The sequence below is a fragment of the Pteronotus mesoamericanus genome, unplaced genomic scaffold, assembly GCF_021234165.1.
Source record: "Pteronotus mesoamericanus isolate MK-2021 breed Mesoamerican mustached bat unplaced genomic scaffold, CSHL_Meso_final contig_230, whole genome shotgun sequence".
Lineage (NCBI taxonomy): Eukaryota > Metazoa > Chordata > Mammalia > Chiroptera > Mormoopidae > Pteronotus > Pteronotus mesoamericanus.
Window position 1 is genome coordinate 1,568,620 of NW_026555096.1, and position 18,036 is coordinate 1,586,655.

An 18,036-nucleotide genomic window follows, 5' to 3' on the forward strand; every position below is an offset into this window, starting at 1 on the left:
CAGTGATACAAATTTGCTGGCAAAATCCTTAGAGGGAGCAAGGAAAAGATAGTTGTGCTGTGTGTCAAGAATGCCAAGCCATCCTCTAGGCCTTCTCATATTTCGCTGTGAAACAGTGATACTTTTAGGGCCCATAAGAAGGACAGGTGTGGCCAGGATACACTGAGCTTGGCCATCTCAGGCCACTTAGGACCATCACAGGCAAGTAAACTTAGAGAGCCAGGCTAAAACAACAGAGCTGGGGCCTGCTCCCAACACTACTAAGGAGGGTAAGGCTCCTAGGCTCTCATGCCAAGAGCTGCTGATTCAGCCTCATGTCCCCAAGTATAGGAGATACCAGCTTTGGTTCCCAACAACCTACCCAGTTGCTGAAACTCTTTCTCTTCCGTAGAAACAACCAAGGAGAGATCTTCTGGGCAGAGGCTGACAGAGAAGCAGACAAAGGGTTGTTCTGTCCTGGCCAGGTGGCGCACCAGGGTCAGGAAGCGCAGTGGGTGGCCCTCGGTGACCCTGCTGTGCCTGCTGATAAGGAACCAGCAGGAGAAGGTCAGGCCCCCAGGTGGAGGGAAGGACCTGGCAGCACCTGTGGTCAGAACACAAGCACACCCTTAAGTTTTGTCCTGTTGTAAAAACTTGTCTAGACCTGCTGTGGCTCTGATTTCACCCAGGCGTGGGCCTACTATGCTTCTCTGACTTATGCCCATTTTATATTGACTGCACCCAGCAGGATGCTCTTGTCTCATTACCTATACTCTCAGTAAAAGTTCTTTTCTCACCAGGATATGAGCCTAGATCCTCAAACATTCTTTCCAGCTGTCTCCTATCCATTATTCCATGCTGCCTCACCAAGGGAGTGGAGAGTGGACACAACCCTGAGGCCTTCCACCATTTGGCCCACTGTTCAGCTGATCTAAAGTGTGCTAAATGGGGCAGAGAGCTGAACTTTGCAGGGAAAATGCTCTGCTCTAAGGAAATCCATGCCCTCCCACCTAAGAAAAGGGTTGGCAGTACAGGCAGGGCCAGCTGTCCTCAATGAACGAGCAGAATCAGACTTGGTTCCCCCACACTGATGGGCCCTGAATAGAATGGCTTCTCAGCACCCACCTTTCCATAGAAACCCTGGTTCTCCTAACAGAGGGTTCCTGGTTGTCAGCTAAAGGCAACCCTGTAAAGCATACCAAGGCCTGTGCTGATCCTTATATGAGCCAAGGACAAGCTTATTCCTGAATGGCCATCAATATAGAACTCATGTTTATCTCCTGAGAGATTTACACGAAGGGGTGAGGTGTCCATTTCAGCCTTTGTCAGTCACCGGAAAAATTAATCAAACCCAGGCTCAGTCATCAGGTACCTACTGAACACATCAGTGTTAACTGAGCCCCTGCTATATGCAGGACCTTAGCTGGGCCCTTGGGAAGCACAATGAACAGGACACCCTGCCCTGAGAAAGGCATAGCAAACTAGAAAAATAACTCATCTACAGATACACAGGACCAAAAGGAATACTCATGCTTTCCTGATATGCCAAGTGGAAACCTGACAACAAGGCTTCCTAAGGACTTACTGCTCCCCTGGCAGAAGTGAGGAGAGCTCAGCTGAGCTAAACCCCTGGGAAGTACCCACCTGTCCCAATCCCTCCAGAGACTGAGTACTCAGTGCTGGTTCCCATAACCATAGACAGCGTCGGAATAAACAAACACCTAGAAACAGGAAAGTGTCTCAGATTATTGATGCTCTAGCCAACATCTGTTTGTGACAAAGCCTCTCTGTCTTTTTGCAGGGGTCTAACTTGCTCTTGGACCATGAGATTCCAGTGACAGGAAGTGGCTGATATTGGTACCATGGCCTCAGAAAAGGAATCCAAATCAGAGACTGGAAGAAAGAACATTCCAGGATGCAGATATTCCAGGGAGAGGAGAGGGTCCTGGCCCTATGCAGCTGAGGACACTGCCCCTGAGAAGTCACTGAGTAGATGGGGTATGCATGACCCAGATGTAGTTCACCACTGAGTTTTGAGAGCTGATGGGAACTACAATTTTATAAGCAATGTAACTCATCTGAGGCATTGGGAAATTAAGTGTGTGTATATATGTATATATGTATGTATATATAAATATATATATATATTTCAAATACATTTGTCTCCATTTACCCTCCACCACCTTCCCCTGCCCTACCCACTCCCACCTCCCTCCCTCAATCCTTCCCCACTTTGGTTTTGTCCATGGGTCCTTAAAATATACAAAGCTTGTCATACCCATAGCCTTCCACGGACATGTCAAATTCCATGAATGATGGAGCCAGGGCAGCCCTGTGAGGCTGCAGGTTGCGCGGGGAGGTCATGGAGATGAGACTCAGCGCTGTCTGAAGGGCAGTGGTAGAGCTCTGGGCCTGTGTGACCGCTGGACATGGGTTGGCATCCTGGGAAGATCCTGCAGGACCCTCAGCAGTCACTCGTGCCACTGTCTGTGACCCTAAGGCAGCAAGCCAGAGAAGAGAGGTGTCTTTGTTCAAAGCATTTTGTACCCGTCTTCTGCCAACAGCCTGACACTTCTGTGATGGGGAAGGAGGGCGCGGCAGAGTTATCATGCATTTATTTCCTAGCCACTCGGAAGGGAGCTCTCTCCCAGGCCCTCCCACCTGGGCTCTGTGCTGATTCTGATAATGCTGAACTAAGGTGATAACGTACTTCTAGAAACTTCTCCCTTTAATTCCATTATGTCCCCTCTTTCTGTTGCTGTGATTGGCTTGTTCCAATGGCAATCACTCACTGAAGTTTTGTCCTGGCTCACCGATTTCCACACTCTTTTTCACAATAGGTTGTTCTCCTTGAAAGTTCTTGTCTCCCACCTCTGGCTGACAGCCCAAGCCTCACTCTATTCTCACTCTCCAGTTGGGACTCCTTGCCTTAATGTTCTAAATAGCCCTACATTTAGTGTGTGCACAGCTTTCTTTTCTCCAAGCCAGCTCCGTAGTCTGACATCCTCCCAGGTGCCCGGCCTAAAACTAGGGGATGCACCCAATGCTTTGGCCTCCTGACCTCCATACCCTCTGAGCTGTGAGCTGTGTAGAAAGCCATTGCTGTTCACCTCCACCCAGAAGCAGCACTGGGTACTTCAGCTGTTCTGTGATCTTGGCCCAAAGGTCTCAAGTGCATGCTCACCCTCACTGATCTTATATAGGGGTGAGGGTCATCCTTCTCCTTAAAGATCTGGTCTCTTTCCGGAGACCTCTATTTTTTCTCACTTGCTGCATTGAGCAGCAAGGCAAAATCATTTTTAAAATTTGTCTGCTTCACATTTGTTGTAAAAGAGCCCTTACAAGGAATGCATATGTTCTTTCAATTCCCATTAAACTTCCCCTGTTCTTTGTACTCACCTGAACATCCAGACTCCCCTCCATGTACACAAGATGAATTGGGGATTTTCATCGCGGCTGATGGAGGTGGGGGAATTCCAAGACCTAGAAACTGTCTGAATACCATAGCATATGAGAGAAGCAAATGAAGAAGAGATTTCATCGGCAGTTTTCTCCAGCTTTATCTAGCACTTTCCTCTATCCAAGTGCTCCTGATCCTCCTCCCAGCTTTCTTCTCTCTGCCTGGAAACCCTTCCTCAAGTAATGCAGAAACAGGCCATTCCTCTCCCAGTACCCAGTCAAAAGGACTGATGAGTTTTAAATTTTTAGATGCTATTGACATAGCAGTGATCAGCTAAGCGCCTCAAACTAGACCTTGAGAGGAAAAGAAATTTGTTGGAAAATAACTTAGTCAAACATTCATACAAGTTTCTAATGGAGTTTACCAAAGAGCTGAATTAAACACAGTGGCACTGCCTGGCAGCAGGCCTATCAGGGGCAGAAAGAGGCTTGCCTGGCCCCTTTGTCCCATGTCTCTCAGCTAAAAGAGCTGTCTTCCATCCCTTCTGCATTTGGTCCTGTGTGCCAGTAGAGTCCCAGCAGGCATGTGACCCTTAAATACTGTCCTTCCTCCACCATGGTGCCTGGGTGGGACGGCCCTGACACAGGTAGTTGGGAGACTCTTGACCTCCCTCCTGTAGCCTTTCTTTTCTCTGCCTTTTTGTCCTGTGTCTGCTCTGCCCTGTGCCTCTTCCCTCCCTACTTTGGCTCTTCTGGAAAGCTGTGGTTTCCTGGAGGGGCTGACAGCAGGAAGGCCTCTATAGGCTACAGTAGCATAGCCTCTCTCATCCTCCTTATCATGATCCTGGCTGCTGCCCCTCATACCAGCTGAATTCCCTGCAATCTAGCCCCTTGGCACAGTCAGGCCTCTCAGCCCTACCCCCTCACAGAATGTTTTCCCATGCTGGGTTTCCTTCTTTCCTGGTCTGGTGAACTTCCACAGGCATGGGCTTCCAGGCTCACAAGCTGGCTTCCTTGAATCCCCACCTCTTTACTCCTAATCTCCCAACAATGGTTCTCCCAGCTCCAGGCAGCTCCAGCATCCTCTGCCAACACTTCCCGCAGCACTACTCTGTATTGTCACAGGACCCTTTCACCACTGTCCCCTCTCCCCAAGACCAGAAGCTCATGGGAGGGCCTCTGTATGCTTTGTAGGCCCTTATATTGCCTGCATGGTCCCAAGGCTCCTCCCTGGATGGTGGAGGGGTATGGGGACACCTGTTCTGGTCACGCTTCCTGCCGACTGTGTGTGAGCACAGCCATCACTGTCTCAGCAGTATTTTATGTGCAGCAAATGATACCTTAACACATCTGGTTCGATTGCCTGAGAAGCAAGCTTTTCAAAAATTCTGATGAGGCCCGAGTGCAGGGAGCTGGTGCTGGTGATCAGGGCCTGGTGGCAGGAGGTCATGAGGGTCCTGAGCATCCCCGCCTCACACATGACCTGACGGTTCTTCTCTGATTTCACCAGGGACTGGACGTGACTGGCCATGGAGCACTGGATTTCCTTGGAAAGCTAAGAAGTAACCAAAGCCCATGTTAAGTCTTTGAAGTCAGAATGTTTTGTGGGCAACTTTGATAGGCTCCCAGATAGGCCTTGAATTGATCATGAGGCCCAGAGACTGCATCCATCACAGCCTTTTTTCACTCTACTCTTGTCTGTCTTGAGTGTCCTCTGATGTGACCTCCTCACATGCAGCAGTATGCCCTGCACCCTGGACACAAGTTTATGGGAGGACAGGAGCTACCTGCATCAGATACCACAGAGGCAGATGGCCAAAAACAGAGGCTGAAAATAGGCAGGTGAGTTGCACATTTACCCCAGAGATGGATGGTTGTCAACCCACATAATGTTGAAGTAATTTCTGAATTCATTGCTAAAATTTATGTGAAGTCTGGAGATTTCACATAAAAGTCCAGACATGTGGCCTCTCCCAAAAGTCAGAAAGAATCCTGTGGGGCAGTTTGGTAGTCCTGTGTCTGTCAAGAAATAGTGGAGCTGGGCAGTGGCTGTGCCCTCTGGTGGGTCCTGCATCCCTACCCCCAGCTGGCTTGCCTCACTAAATAGCCTTGCATTTGAGTTTGCACCCCCTGGCCATGGAAATGGAATTAGCCTGGGAGTGCAGGTCTCAGGAAATATCACCCACACCCTGCTGGCCATGGTGGACCAGCCTTCTTTATCTTCACATATGGAAACATGCACAGCGTGCGCAGGCCAGCTGGAGTCACAGCCCCTGGGGAAACCATTGGCAACAACCATAAATAACCCCCTGGGTGTCATCTCTCTCTCTACCAGCTTCCAAATATCCTTTGTCCTGCTCTCCATTTTAAGCACTTTCTGATACACAGACAGGCCTGTTCTTATCTCCCCCCCGTTAGATTTCAAGTCACTTTACTATCTTTATGTCCTAGAAGATCACAGAATAGAGTGCTGGAGTCAGCTCAGTAAACATTTGAACCAAATAGAATACATTGTTTGACAATCTTCATTCATGAAAAGATAAACATCTGGAATTCCCAGCCTTCCTTAGATATACAAACCATGACGGTGGGGAGGGCAGGAATTTTCCTTATAAAATCTCTGAGGACATCCACATTCCCTTTTACTGTTGTATAAAATATTGTCTGAAGAAGAAGCAACTTCCGGCCAAGATGGAGGCATAGGTATATGCACTTTGCCTCTTCGCAAAACCAAAATGACAACAAAGTTAAAAGCAAAAAATAACCAGACTGCCAGAAAATCAAACTGTATGGAAGTCAGACAACCAAGGAGTTAAAGAAGAAACATTCATCCAGACCAGTAGGAGGGGCTGAGACAGGCTGTCAGGGCAAACCAGACACATGGCTAGGCTGTGGCTGGAGGACCAGGTGGGCAAGGCCACAGCTGGCAAACCAGACAGTCCCACATTTGCGTGCCGATAAACTGGGAAGAACAGCTGGAGAACAAGACAGGGTTCCAGTGTGGGAAAAGAAAGCCTCAAAACCTCTGGCTGTAAAAATCTATGGGGATTGCAGTAGCAGGAGAAATTTCTAGCCTTACAGGAGAGTCCATTGGAGAGACCCACGGAGTCCTAGAATGTACACAAACCCACCCACACATGAATCAACACCAGAAGAGCTCAATTTACTTGTGGGTATCAGGGGAAGCCACTGAAAGCTGGCCAAGCAAGGAGCCAAGGAGCCAAGCAAAGGGGCATTGTTCCCTCTCAGACCCCTCCCCCACAGTTAGCATCACAACCCAGCAACCCGGGTTGCCCCGCCCTGGTGAATATCTAAGACTCCTCCCCTTTCAACATAACAGGCATGCTGAGACAAAGAAATATGGCCCAAATAAAAAAAAATAGATCAAAGCTCCAAAAATAGAACTAAGTGATGAACAGACAGTCAGCCTATCAGGTGCACAGTCCAAAACACTGATAATCAGGGTGCTTACAGAATTGGTTGAGCATGGTCACAAAATGGAGGAAAAAGTGGAGGTTGTGCAAAGTGAAACAAAGAAAAATTTACAAGGAAGCACCAGTAAAAGGAAGGAAACTGGTACTCAAATCAACAACTGGGAGCAGAAGGAAGAGATAAACATTCAACCAGAACAGAACGAAGAAGCAAGAATTCAAAAAAATGAGGAGAGGCTTAGGAACCTCTGGGACAACTTTAAACATTCCAACCTCCGAATCATAGGGATGCCCGAAGGGGAAGAGGAAGAGCAAGAAATCGAAAATTTATTTGAACAAATAATGAAGGAGAACTTCCCCAATCTGGCCAAGGAAATAGACTTCCAGGCAATCCAGGAAGCTCAGAGAGTCCCAAACAAGTGGGGCCCAAGGAAGCACACATCAAGGCACATCATAATTACATTACCCAAGATTAAAGATAAGGAGAGAATCTTAAAAGCAGCAAGAGAAAAGGAGCCAGTTGCCTAGAAAGGAGTTCCCATAGGACTATCAGCTGATTTCTCAAAAGACACCTTGCAGGCAAGAAGGGGCTGGAAAGAAGTATTCAAAGTCGTGAAAGACAAGGACCTACATCCAAGATCACTCTATCCAGTAAAGCTATTGTTTAGAATGGAAGGGCAGATAAAGTGCTTCCCAGTTAAGGTAAAGTTAAAGGAGTTCATCATCACGAAGCCCATATTATATAAAATGTTAAAGGGACTTATCTAAGAAAAAGATGAAGATCAGAAACTATGAACAGTAAAATGAAAACAAACTCACAACTATCAAAAACTGAACCTAAAAAGCAAAAACAAACTAAGCAAACAACTAGAACAGGATTAGAATCACAGAAATAGAGATCAGAGGAGAGGGGGAAGGGGGAGAATGGGGGAAAAGGTATAGAGAATAAGAAGCATAAATAGTAGGTACAAAATAGACAGGGGGAGATTAAGAATAGTAGCCAAAGAAATTATATGTACAACCCATGGACATAAACTAAGTGGGTGGAGGTAATGATGGTGGGAGGGAGGTGAAGGGTGGAGGGGAATAAAGAGGAGGAATAATGGGATAACTGTAATAGCATAATCAATAAAACATATATTTAAAAAATAAAAAACAATATTGTCTGAAGTGAGAGTGATATCAGTTAGATCTTAATGGAATTTTCCTGCAGTAGATGCTATGGGGGTCCCACCCAGACCCCCTTTCTGGGTAAGCATCCCATTCCCAGCTGGACCTTTTCTGCAGGAATGCCTTCCCCTCAGTGAGAGCTGCCCTGCCCATGGGCTATGTATTCCCCCCATACATATGTTCATACATGCACACAAACACACGCATACAAGCATGCATGCCTCAGACTATAGCCAATGAGTTTGTGCCCTTTAGCCTCTGTGGTGTAATTCATTTTCAGAACCTCCATGGGCACAAGCTGAAACTAGATTTCAGCTGACAGCACATCCTCACCCAACTCTTTCCCCTGCACTATCCTGTTTTCCTCCCTTCCCCTGTATCCCTTCTTCGGTGAATCTCATCACATGCACCCCTGTCTTAGGTTCCACTTCCAATGAACTCAAAGTGAAGCACTAGCATGCTTTTCATACTGCACAACTTTGTCCTGGATTGTGGTTTCAAGAAAAAAGATCTAGGACAATGTAGATGATTTCTAGGTTAATCCACCAAAGTAAAGCCAGAAATAACCATAAAGGTGTTTATTGAATAATTTATATCTAATGAGGACTGGTTTCTGGTCCCACTGAATCTCAGATCATTTTTCACCCACATGTGTTCCCCATGAAAACTTTCTTGAAGTCCTTCCCTGCTTCCTTTTCTTCCTCCAACAAGCATTAATTGCCTCTTCAATGTCACACCTGGGAAAAGTTTTAAGCATTTCATGATGAATATGTCTCTGCTCTCAAGGAAATCGTGGACCAAAGACAAGACAGGTAAGAAGATAATCTCAGCCCAGTGAGAGACATGTTCTAGCAGAGAATTTATGGAGCCTTGGAGGCAAGGGGTTCCCCGACATTTCAAGGAGTTCTTAGAGTCATAAGGAACTGTGGGCCTGGCACCTACTTTGGCAGCCAAATTTAACCCTGTAATGGAAATATTCAAGATAGGCCAGGCCCTAGATGAAGCATGTTGTCATGTATACATTAGACAATCACTGTAAGGAACCCTATAAGGAAGATATTATATTATTACTATACCCATTTTAGAGATGAGAAAACTGAGCCAGATAAGTCAATTGCCCAGGCCACACAGTAAGGGCAAAACCTGACTCAGAATCACCTCACTCCACCATCTCTGGGGGCACCCTTCCCAGAGATGATCAAGAAAAAATATCACTAAGGGATAGAAATTAATAAAATGGCATTCTTCCATAGGCTGTGAACACAGTTTTATAGTATGTATGTTTCAAGGATTATATTGTATGATGAAACATATTTATAATGTTGATCATCAGTTTCTAGATTTTTTTTAAATGAATGTCATCCAGCTCACCCTTCTGTCTTTCCACCTTCCTTCCAGAAGCACAGCACCCACAGCTCCTGCCTTAGACTGATGGCATTCAGTGAAATTCCATCTTTACCTTACTTTCAGTAAAATTTCAGATTTAAACCTTTATTTAATTTTAGTTTAAAATTTAACTAAATTAGAATGGTTTTTCAGGGGAAATGCCTCCAAGCAGGATTTTGCCATTCTGAAATGTCATCATTTTGCCAACATTACTGATATGAATGAGAAATCTATTCACTCAAAGATGATAGCCCGTGCAACAGACTGAATGTTTGTTCCCCCAAATATATATGTTGAAACCTAACCCCTGATATGATGATATTAGAAGGTGGGGCATTTGGGAAATGATTATTAGGTCATGAAAGTGGAGCTCTCATGAATGGGATTAGTGCCCTTATGACAGAGACCCCAGAGAGCTCCCTCTCCCCTATACCATTTGAGGACGGTGTAAGAAGAGGATCATCAATGTCTTACCAGATACCGAATCTACCAGTATTGTGATCCTCAACTTCCCAGCCTCTAAAACTGTGAGAAATAATTTCCTGTTGTTCATAAGCCACCTAGTCTGTGGTATTTTGTCATAGCAGCCTGAGTGGACAGAGACAACCCCTTCCCTGTCATTGTGGTGTGTACACGGGCAGCCTGACCTGGTAAAGGGACATGTGTAACCAGCGTGGACCAGAAACAGAAGGTAGAAATACCAAAACTCATCTGCCATAAATACTCCCATAATTTTTACTTTGAGGAGCCCTTCCATGTGGAAACCTTCCCAACATTCTTGACTGCCTTCCCCACCTCATTCTTTTGATGCTCAGAATGTCTCTTCCTGCATCCAACAGAACCTGCCCCCCTGCCTTCATCTCCATTCTTCTCAAAGTGGAAAAGGAGCTTCCACCCTCTGGACTTGAACTTTCCATCACCCAGAACTTGGTATTTGGTAACTGCAATCTTTTAATTTGCAGGAAGAGTTGGGGAGTCTTGGGGTAAGTGGAAGAATTATATGAAGCAAGATGCAAAAGTAATATCACAATGTATTATTACTGATAATTAAAAAGATATGTCTATAATATCCTGTTTTTATTACCAGCACTTCATTTATTGTTTTGGGTACTTTCTGGGGGGTTTGGTTTATTAGTTTTGCTTCCTTCCCCCCACCCCACCATCCCAATCCCAACCCCTGCCAGCAAGAATACTTAAAATCTAAATAAACAAAAAAAGAAAGAAAAAAAGAAAAAGTTTTCAAAAAGGAGAAATGCTGATCTTGCCTAATGATACCACAAGTTTACTCCAAAATTGCTCAATACCCCATAATGGAGGAGGGAAAATTGATCGTCCTCATTATCACTGCAGTTCTGTCAATATCAATATTGCCTTGTTTTGAATAAAATGTGCTGTTTTTTTCAGTGTTGGTTCCAGTAAAATGGGGTTTTAGTGAAAATATGAGCACTAGCAGGAAACCAGTCTCCCCCTACAAATGGATTGATTTTCCTAACACATATTACTTTCAACACAGGAAAGGGGATGATGGTTCAATTAGGACTCAGTGGTAAACATGCAGGGTCACCAGACTGGCTGACAGGCTGGACTTTCAAGGTAAATTATCACAGAGAAATTTGTAAGGTGGCCTTTTATGGAGTTTCTGCTTTCTCTACTTAATGGTTGAACTTTCAAGTCTGTCCTTGTCCAGCCATGGACAAGGATGTTTATTCTTCCTTATTTCTCTCTTCCCCACTTTATTTCCTTGTCCAGATTAATATGGTCCCAGAACCCATATGATACCAGTAGGGTGAGTTCATCCAAGAAGGCATGGGCTTTAGGTACTACATCAGTCCACATTGTGTCTTCTGGACATGAACCACTTTGTCCTGACATAGATGTAAAAACCATCAGATGACCAGCACCTGCTTCCCCCAGACACTTAAAAAGAACTGGAAATTTCTATTGACCTACTGAAATTTGTAATAGTTGTTCCAATTTGGTTGACATATTCTTTATCTGATGATTTCAGGAGAGCGATGGTACCATTTAAGTGACTTCAGTTCAAAGATCAAAGATTGTAAGTGGGATGCGCACAGACTCGTTTATTTGACAAGCTATTTTAGTTTTCATCTTTGCTTACTTTAGTTGTCTCTTTGTAAGGGTATAAACTTTCCATTTTGCCATAGTCTCCAGAAGCATGATATACTCATTTGTGGTGCCCATATGGCCCTGTAGGCATGGCAGTGTGTGATCTTGGTTTAAGTGTAAGAGGGTCTAAATCCCATGGCTTCCTTGATGCACTTGCACAGATTTGCAATGAAGACCAAGATGCATGTGAGTTCCCACTCCAAATCTTCTGCATTTTTTTAAAAGAAATTACACATATATCATGGCCAATGCTTCCTGGTAACTGAAGCTGAGGATCATCTATTTATAAAGTATTTGTCTTTTTCCAACTTTACTTCCCATCCTTCCCTTGGTCTACCCAGTACTCCAGCCCTAGTAACATGCTCACCCTTTGCTTAATATACCATGACATTCTTGACTAATGCCCAAAGTTGGGAAAGGACTTTTCAATCCTATCCTTTGGTGAACATCTATTTGTTAGTCAAGATGTAATTTACATGTTTTCTCATCTAAGAAAACTTTGACTTTCCCAACCAACTTGCACTCTCTCTCTTGCTCTCACTCTCGCTCTCTCCTCCACATCCCACTCCATACCTATTACACTGTGAGCTGCTTCCTGAGTCAAGAACTCTTCCCCCTTGTTTCCCTAGCACCTATCTCTGTGCTTCAGATGCAATAGCTGCCTAGGAAGTGTAAGAACAAGGCCCAAGCTATTCTAGGACACAGTAGGTGCACCTAACTCAGAGGGCTGATAGGAAAGACAGAAAAAGTGATGTGCCAATGAAGTGTTAAAGGATAACGAAGCCAGGCCAGCAGGGGAAACAATCTTTCTGGGAGAGGGCACTGTAGCATACAAAGGCAAACATCAGGGTGTGAGAGTGAGCATGGGAAAGATGGGGGTCATGGGCCGTTGTCAGCCTGGTTCATTCACCCCAGCACCCAAACCCCTTCTCTGCAATGAGCCTGTGGTCAGCCCTGAGGTGGAACACGAGAACATTACCAGGGCTTGAGACATCCAGCCAGGAGGATGCTTGTGCACCCTGAAACCTGAAATATCTGTGGAGAGTTTCCATCACTTTGGACACACTCTTCACTCTGACCGAACTGATCAGGTAAGCAGTATAGCCCAGTGGAGGGCTCCCAGAGACCCATCACCATCCTCCAGCCTCTAGCCACAACCCTTCCTACCTGTGGTGGGGGCATTCTCCAGCAGCACAGGAAGAGAGGCATTCACTTACTCCGAGTTTCTCTATTGCTCTGGTACAAAGTAAACTGCTGACACAACTCTTTTGTTAAGAAATATTTTAAAAACAAAGTTGTTATGTTATTAACATTTCCATACATGATTGTATGGAAGATGTTCCTTGAACAAGACTGTATAGAACACAGCTTCTTGCAGAAAAGGGAGATCTATCCACAAGCAAACTGTCTCAAGGGCTAGTGTGCTGCTTCCAAGCTTCCAAATAGACATTCTCCGCCCTTCATCTTTTAGGCACAAGGAACACAGCATACAAATATCTATTCAGAAATAGGTTCTCATGTTAATTTGACACTAACTAATAGGCAAACTTGGATTAGTAACTTTCTCTAAGCCTGTCTCCTTAGTTTTAAAAATGAGAATAATGAAAATATCTATCTTGCAGCATGTTGTACTTTTGTATGTGTGTGGAAGTTAACAGAAACAGCATGTATGAGAGCACCTCTGCTTGTAGGATGCAAGTGTTTGGAGGATATTGCTCCCCCACCCCAATTACAGTTTTTTCTCACTTACTGTCAATGAGATTCTTTCCAACTGAGCGGCCAGTGTGCACAGTCACTGCACAGTGTGCCAGCTCAGACCAGGAGAAGTACATGCCTGCCTTGTCCTTAGGTCCCATCACTGGTGATGGCAGCTAAAGTCACTGTGTGCTTATTATTTGTAAGCACTCTTCTAAGTGTTTTTGTGTACTACCTCATTTAAACCTCAGGTAAGCACCATGTGCTAGGTGCTATTACTGCCCATTTTATAGATAAGGGAACTGAGGCCCAAAGAGATTATGGCTTGCTGAGGTTACCTGGTGAGAGAGACAGGAATTCAAAACAGGAGGTCCAGTCCAGAGGCCACTTCATTGCTGCAATCACTGCCTCTCAGTCTGCTGAGTGCTGAAGCTCACAGAGCACCAGCTAGTTAGTTCCAGGTTTCAGGGCTGCCTTTACCTTGCAGGTTCTGTGAGCAGCAGCACCCTCAACCTCTTGTAGGTCATGGATGTTGTGGAAACTGAATCAGCCTGAGCTGAGTCCAGGCAAAGCCAACTGAATCTATTGACACTTTAGATTGGGCACTAGGAACCCATCCCATCATGTTTAAGGCCAACCCGTCAAAACATGGGAAAAACTAAGTACTCATGGCTCTACCTCACACAAAAGTTACCTAAATTTAGTAACAGGCACACAGAATTGGCCATAAAGCACACCTAAACAGGTGTGGCTGTTTCCACCATCTTGAGAGGTCAGATGGGTATCTAAAATAAATACAAGCTCCTCAGCCACATTCCCAGGCCATGGGCTTGCAGAGTCAGGCAGGATTGTAGGGTCATCAAGTCCAACTCTGGTTCAGGGTCTGGATTCTCTCCATTCTCAAGCCTAACAGCCTGCTTGGAATGCCCAGTGCAAAGTTGCTCACTACCTCCACAGCCATGCATCAAGTTTCTGCAAGTGTCTCCTTATATTGAGCCTAAATCTTTCACTGTTTAAGTAACTGGTCCTTGTCTGTCTTTTAGTGTTCTACCATGAAACAATCAGCAAGTATTTTCCCAACTCTCATTATCCCAGAGTCTTTTCTTTCTAGGCTACACACCCTGAGTTCTGTTTGCTATTCCTCCCATGACCAGGGAGGTTTTTCAGGCTCCTCATAATCCTGGTTTCTTGCCTCTGGATAAACACAGGTGTGGCGTGTTTAAGACATCAGTGGGACCATTACCTCCCTTTGGTTGGACACTACACTTCTATACATATAGCTGAAAATAAAATCCAAGATAGTGGTGTCCTCACCCCATTTGGTGTTATTATTAACCTTGCACTAAACCCCCTAGCACTCTCTCACATATGCTCTTCTCTTCCTCCTTACCCAGTATGTATACATCTGTGTGTATTAAAGTGTGAGCACAAACATAATTATCTCTGCTAAATTTTGATTCAGTAGATTCCGATCCATTGCTTAAGCTTAGAGAGATCTTTCATATCCCCCTTCCACCATCTTCCATTTGAGCCTCACTCAAATCACTGATCAAATGCAGGAAAGGCAGAGGAGAGAACCTGTCTTTTGATTCATAAGGAGGTATTAACACATAGTTCAATATCAATTCTCTGTTATTAATTTATCAATAGTATAATGCGAGTTGGAAATATACCTAAAGTATATTAGCTTTCACTTAAAATTTCCAAAAGTATGTGTATCATGTCCTAGGGTCCTAGGAACATAGAGTGCCAAAGCTGGAAGAAAAGGTGGGAGCATGATGGACCCAGCGTCTGATGAGCACATGCTGTATGCCAGGCACTGAACAAAGTATTTTACAACTATATTCTCCACTGCTCTTATAAATAGGAAAATAATATGAGATACTGAAGCTTGAAAAGATTACATCATTTCATAAGGTCACACAGATATGGAGTGGCAGAACTGGTACCCCAACCCCGGTTTTACTCGAAGGTCATAATTTTAACACTGTATCATGCACTCATAAGGAAGGGAATTTGGTATTTCATAAGGGTCATAAACAGATGGTCTATAGAAGTGTTTTATTTGGTGAGCATAGTTTGGCTTTGTTTTTGTTTTATTTCCTTGTAGTTAATGTGAATACTTTGGGCAGCACAAGTACCCTTCTCTATAGCCACAGGCCTTACCACTCCTTACTGTTGATACCTGGCTTAATGTATGCATTTCCTTTACCTCTCTGGCCCCAAGAAATTGAGTCTGCAACTCCTGTAACCTAGGCCAAATGTGAGTAGCTGAATTTGAGATGGTAAAAGGAACTAGAAGGAAGGTCATCTAATCATTGTACCAGAGCTCATCCTATCCAACTTTAATTTTCACTTCATTATTCTATGCCCATTGTAGCTTGCTTTTGATCCTCTTCGTCTCCATGCAAGATTACTTCTATTTGCTCCATTTAAGAGGCTTAGAAGTCACCTGGAGTCTGACTAGGAGCTGAGATTTTCCATTTTGAAACAATAAAAATATTTTGGGGATAGGGTTCAGAATGAAAAAGCATGAGGAACCTAGAAACTCAACATATTTGGAATTTCTAATGTGTTATAATTTAACAAGGCAAAACTCCTACTTTACCAATTTCCTTTTTGGAGGAAGTCGCTTTTTTTAAAAAGCCTGCCCTTACATAGTGCTATCCAGGACTATTAATGCTGTCAATATTTTAGTTATTTGAAACTGATATGAGTAGTTCAATGTGTTGTGTTTGAAATGCAGGCTAATTCCAGAAAATGGCATCCATTTCCAAATTGAAGGACAAATGAGTTGACAGACAAATGCAGCTCCCAGCCCTACTTCTTTCTGTCCCATCAGACTGTACAGGAGGTTCCGGTAGAATCTGGAATGTACCCAACAATGACATGAGGGCAGAACGATCATGTCGTTGCTTCTAATAAACTCTCATGGTTACCACTTCTTTACAGGAAAGGCAATTTGGCACAGAGGCAGAAGGTCTGGGAGCCTTCCATCAGGGACACCTACCACATGGCTATGATATTAACTCTGTCATTTAATTACTACAGGTTTCAAGTATTCATCTGCCAAGTGAGAATATTGATATCCACCTTGTAGACTTCTTATAAAGATTACATGACAAAATAATAATACTTGTAGAGTTTTGAACTACTGAAGCAGTAGCTACACCATTTAGCAAGTGCATCCGATGCTATAGTATATGTCTGCTCACCCTGCGAAGCATCCATGCTTTGCTTCATTTACTTCTTATGACAATGCCTCGAGGAAGATGATTTTACCCTCATATTACAACAAAGAAAGCCTAAGGATCAAAGAGGTTACATAACTTTCCATGGTTCTGTGACTGTTAAGTTGCAGAGCTGAGTGAGATGTGACAAAAATCTGCTCTGTTCAGAGTCTGAACTCTGCTTTCACATAGTGGATGCTCATTAAACATCATGGTGGTGGTGGTGGTGGTGGTGGTGGTGGTGGTGGTGGTGGTGGTGGTGGTGGTGGTGGTGAAGATGATGATGATAACAAAGGATGATAACCCAATGAAGTTCAGTTCTCTTAACACAGTATTCAAGGCCTTTGCTAATGTGGCCTCCACTAGCCTATTCATCCCCAGTCACTGCTTTCCTACCCAGATGGTCTATCCTAGTGGACATCTTCCTTTGTGCCTCTCTCTGTGTCTGAGCTTTATTGCCTTCCTTCTCTACCTAATGTGGCATGGGTACATCTTTTCTTTAAAGCTTAACTTCAGTGTCCCCATCTCTCTGGCTTTCCCTTCGTTCTGCCCCATGATCTGTGGACAAACACTAGTTATAGCCATTAGAATGTTGTCTTACTGTTTTCTACATCCTCTGCCTACCCATTCTCAAACTCAGGCTGTGAATTCCTATAGCATTCAACTCTGAATCCCCAGTGGCACCTCATAGGGGTTTACTAATTATTCCTAGAATCAAACATATTTAAGGCAAGACCCATGTGGTTGCAGAGCATTCTGGAAAGGGAAAATGTCTTTGTTCCCAATTAGTTATTTGTTCCTGGAGCCAACACAGCTTCAAGAGAACTTGAGCTAAACTCCATTTTTGCCTTGTGCTTGGGACAGCAACATTCACAGTAAAATTCCCACAGTCCAACTTTAATACTGGTGGTGACACAAGAGGAAAACAAAACCAGCTGTATTATCTGTTTCCAAGAGCATCTTGCAGTGCTAGTATTTTGGAAAGGAAAAAAAAAAACCCTCTTGGTTTTGAACAGGGCTAATTTAATGTGGCTACAATTTGAAACAAATCTGATAACCCATATATGCAGTTATTTACATTGTTCCTTCTGAAATGGTATCTGGACCTGGGAAAGCCATCAATTTTTCATGTGTAAGGTAGAAAGAGCATCTGGGAGTGTAAAGTGTGTAAGAGCTTAGGGAAGCTGGGAGCCATCTGATCTAAAGGGAGAGGAGTGGGAGCTCACATACTATTTTTTTAATAATACTGCCCTCTACTGAAACTTGCTGCTCCTTTTTCTGCAACAGAATACACATCAGTGCAGTCGGTTTCCTTCCAGCATTTTCTTGGGTGGTCATAGTTCTCATTTTATTTACTATTCTATTTGTTGTTTTGAGGTTTACAACCCCTCTTTCAGAAATTAATTACTTCAACTATCCAACTTTGAATAGCTGCTAATTTGGCATCTGCAGGAAAAAAAATGAGAAAAAAAATGCACCACTACCTTTCATTTGCATATTTGAGAGATAGGAGAAATTAGACTTTTCCTAAATTACTTATTGTGATCTGAATAGAGAAAAAGAATTCCAAATGGGATTCCCATTTTCATACTTAATTTGTCTAATTACCATCACAGAAT

General features: G+C 44.0%; 1 protein-coding gene across 1 annotated transcript in view; it reads right to left on the minus strand.

The window, feature by feature from the left end:
* WDFY4 (WDFY family member 4) overlaps window positions 1–18,036 on the minus strand; it is a 328,638-nt gene that overhangs the window by 220,047 nt on the left and 90,555 nt on the right. The window contains exons 14-18 of the mRNA XM_054572378.1: window positions 4,719–4,933; window positions 3,379–3,473; window positions 2,258–2,474; window positions 1,624–1,700; window positions 362–583 (exon numbers count right to left, since the gene is read on the minus strand). Of these exons, the coding sequence (XP_054428353.1) occupies window positions 362–583; window positions 1,624–1,700; window positions 2,258–2,474; window positions 3,379–3,473; window positions 4,719–4,933 (826 nt within the window). The remainder of the gene's footprint in view (window positions 1–361; window positions 584–1,623; window positions 1,701–2,257; window positions 2,475–3,378; window positions 3,474–4,718; window positions 4,934–18,036) is intronic.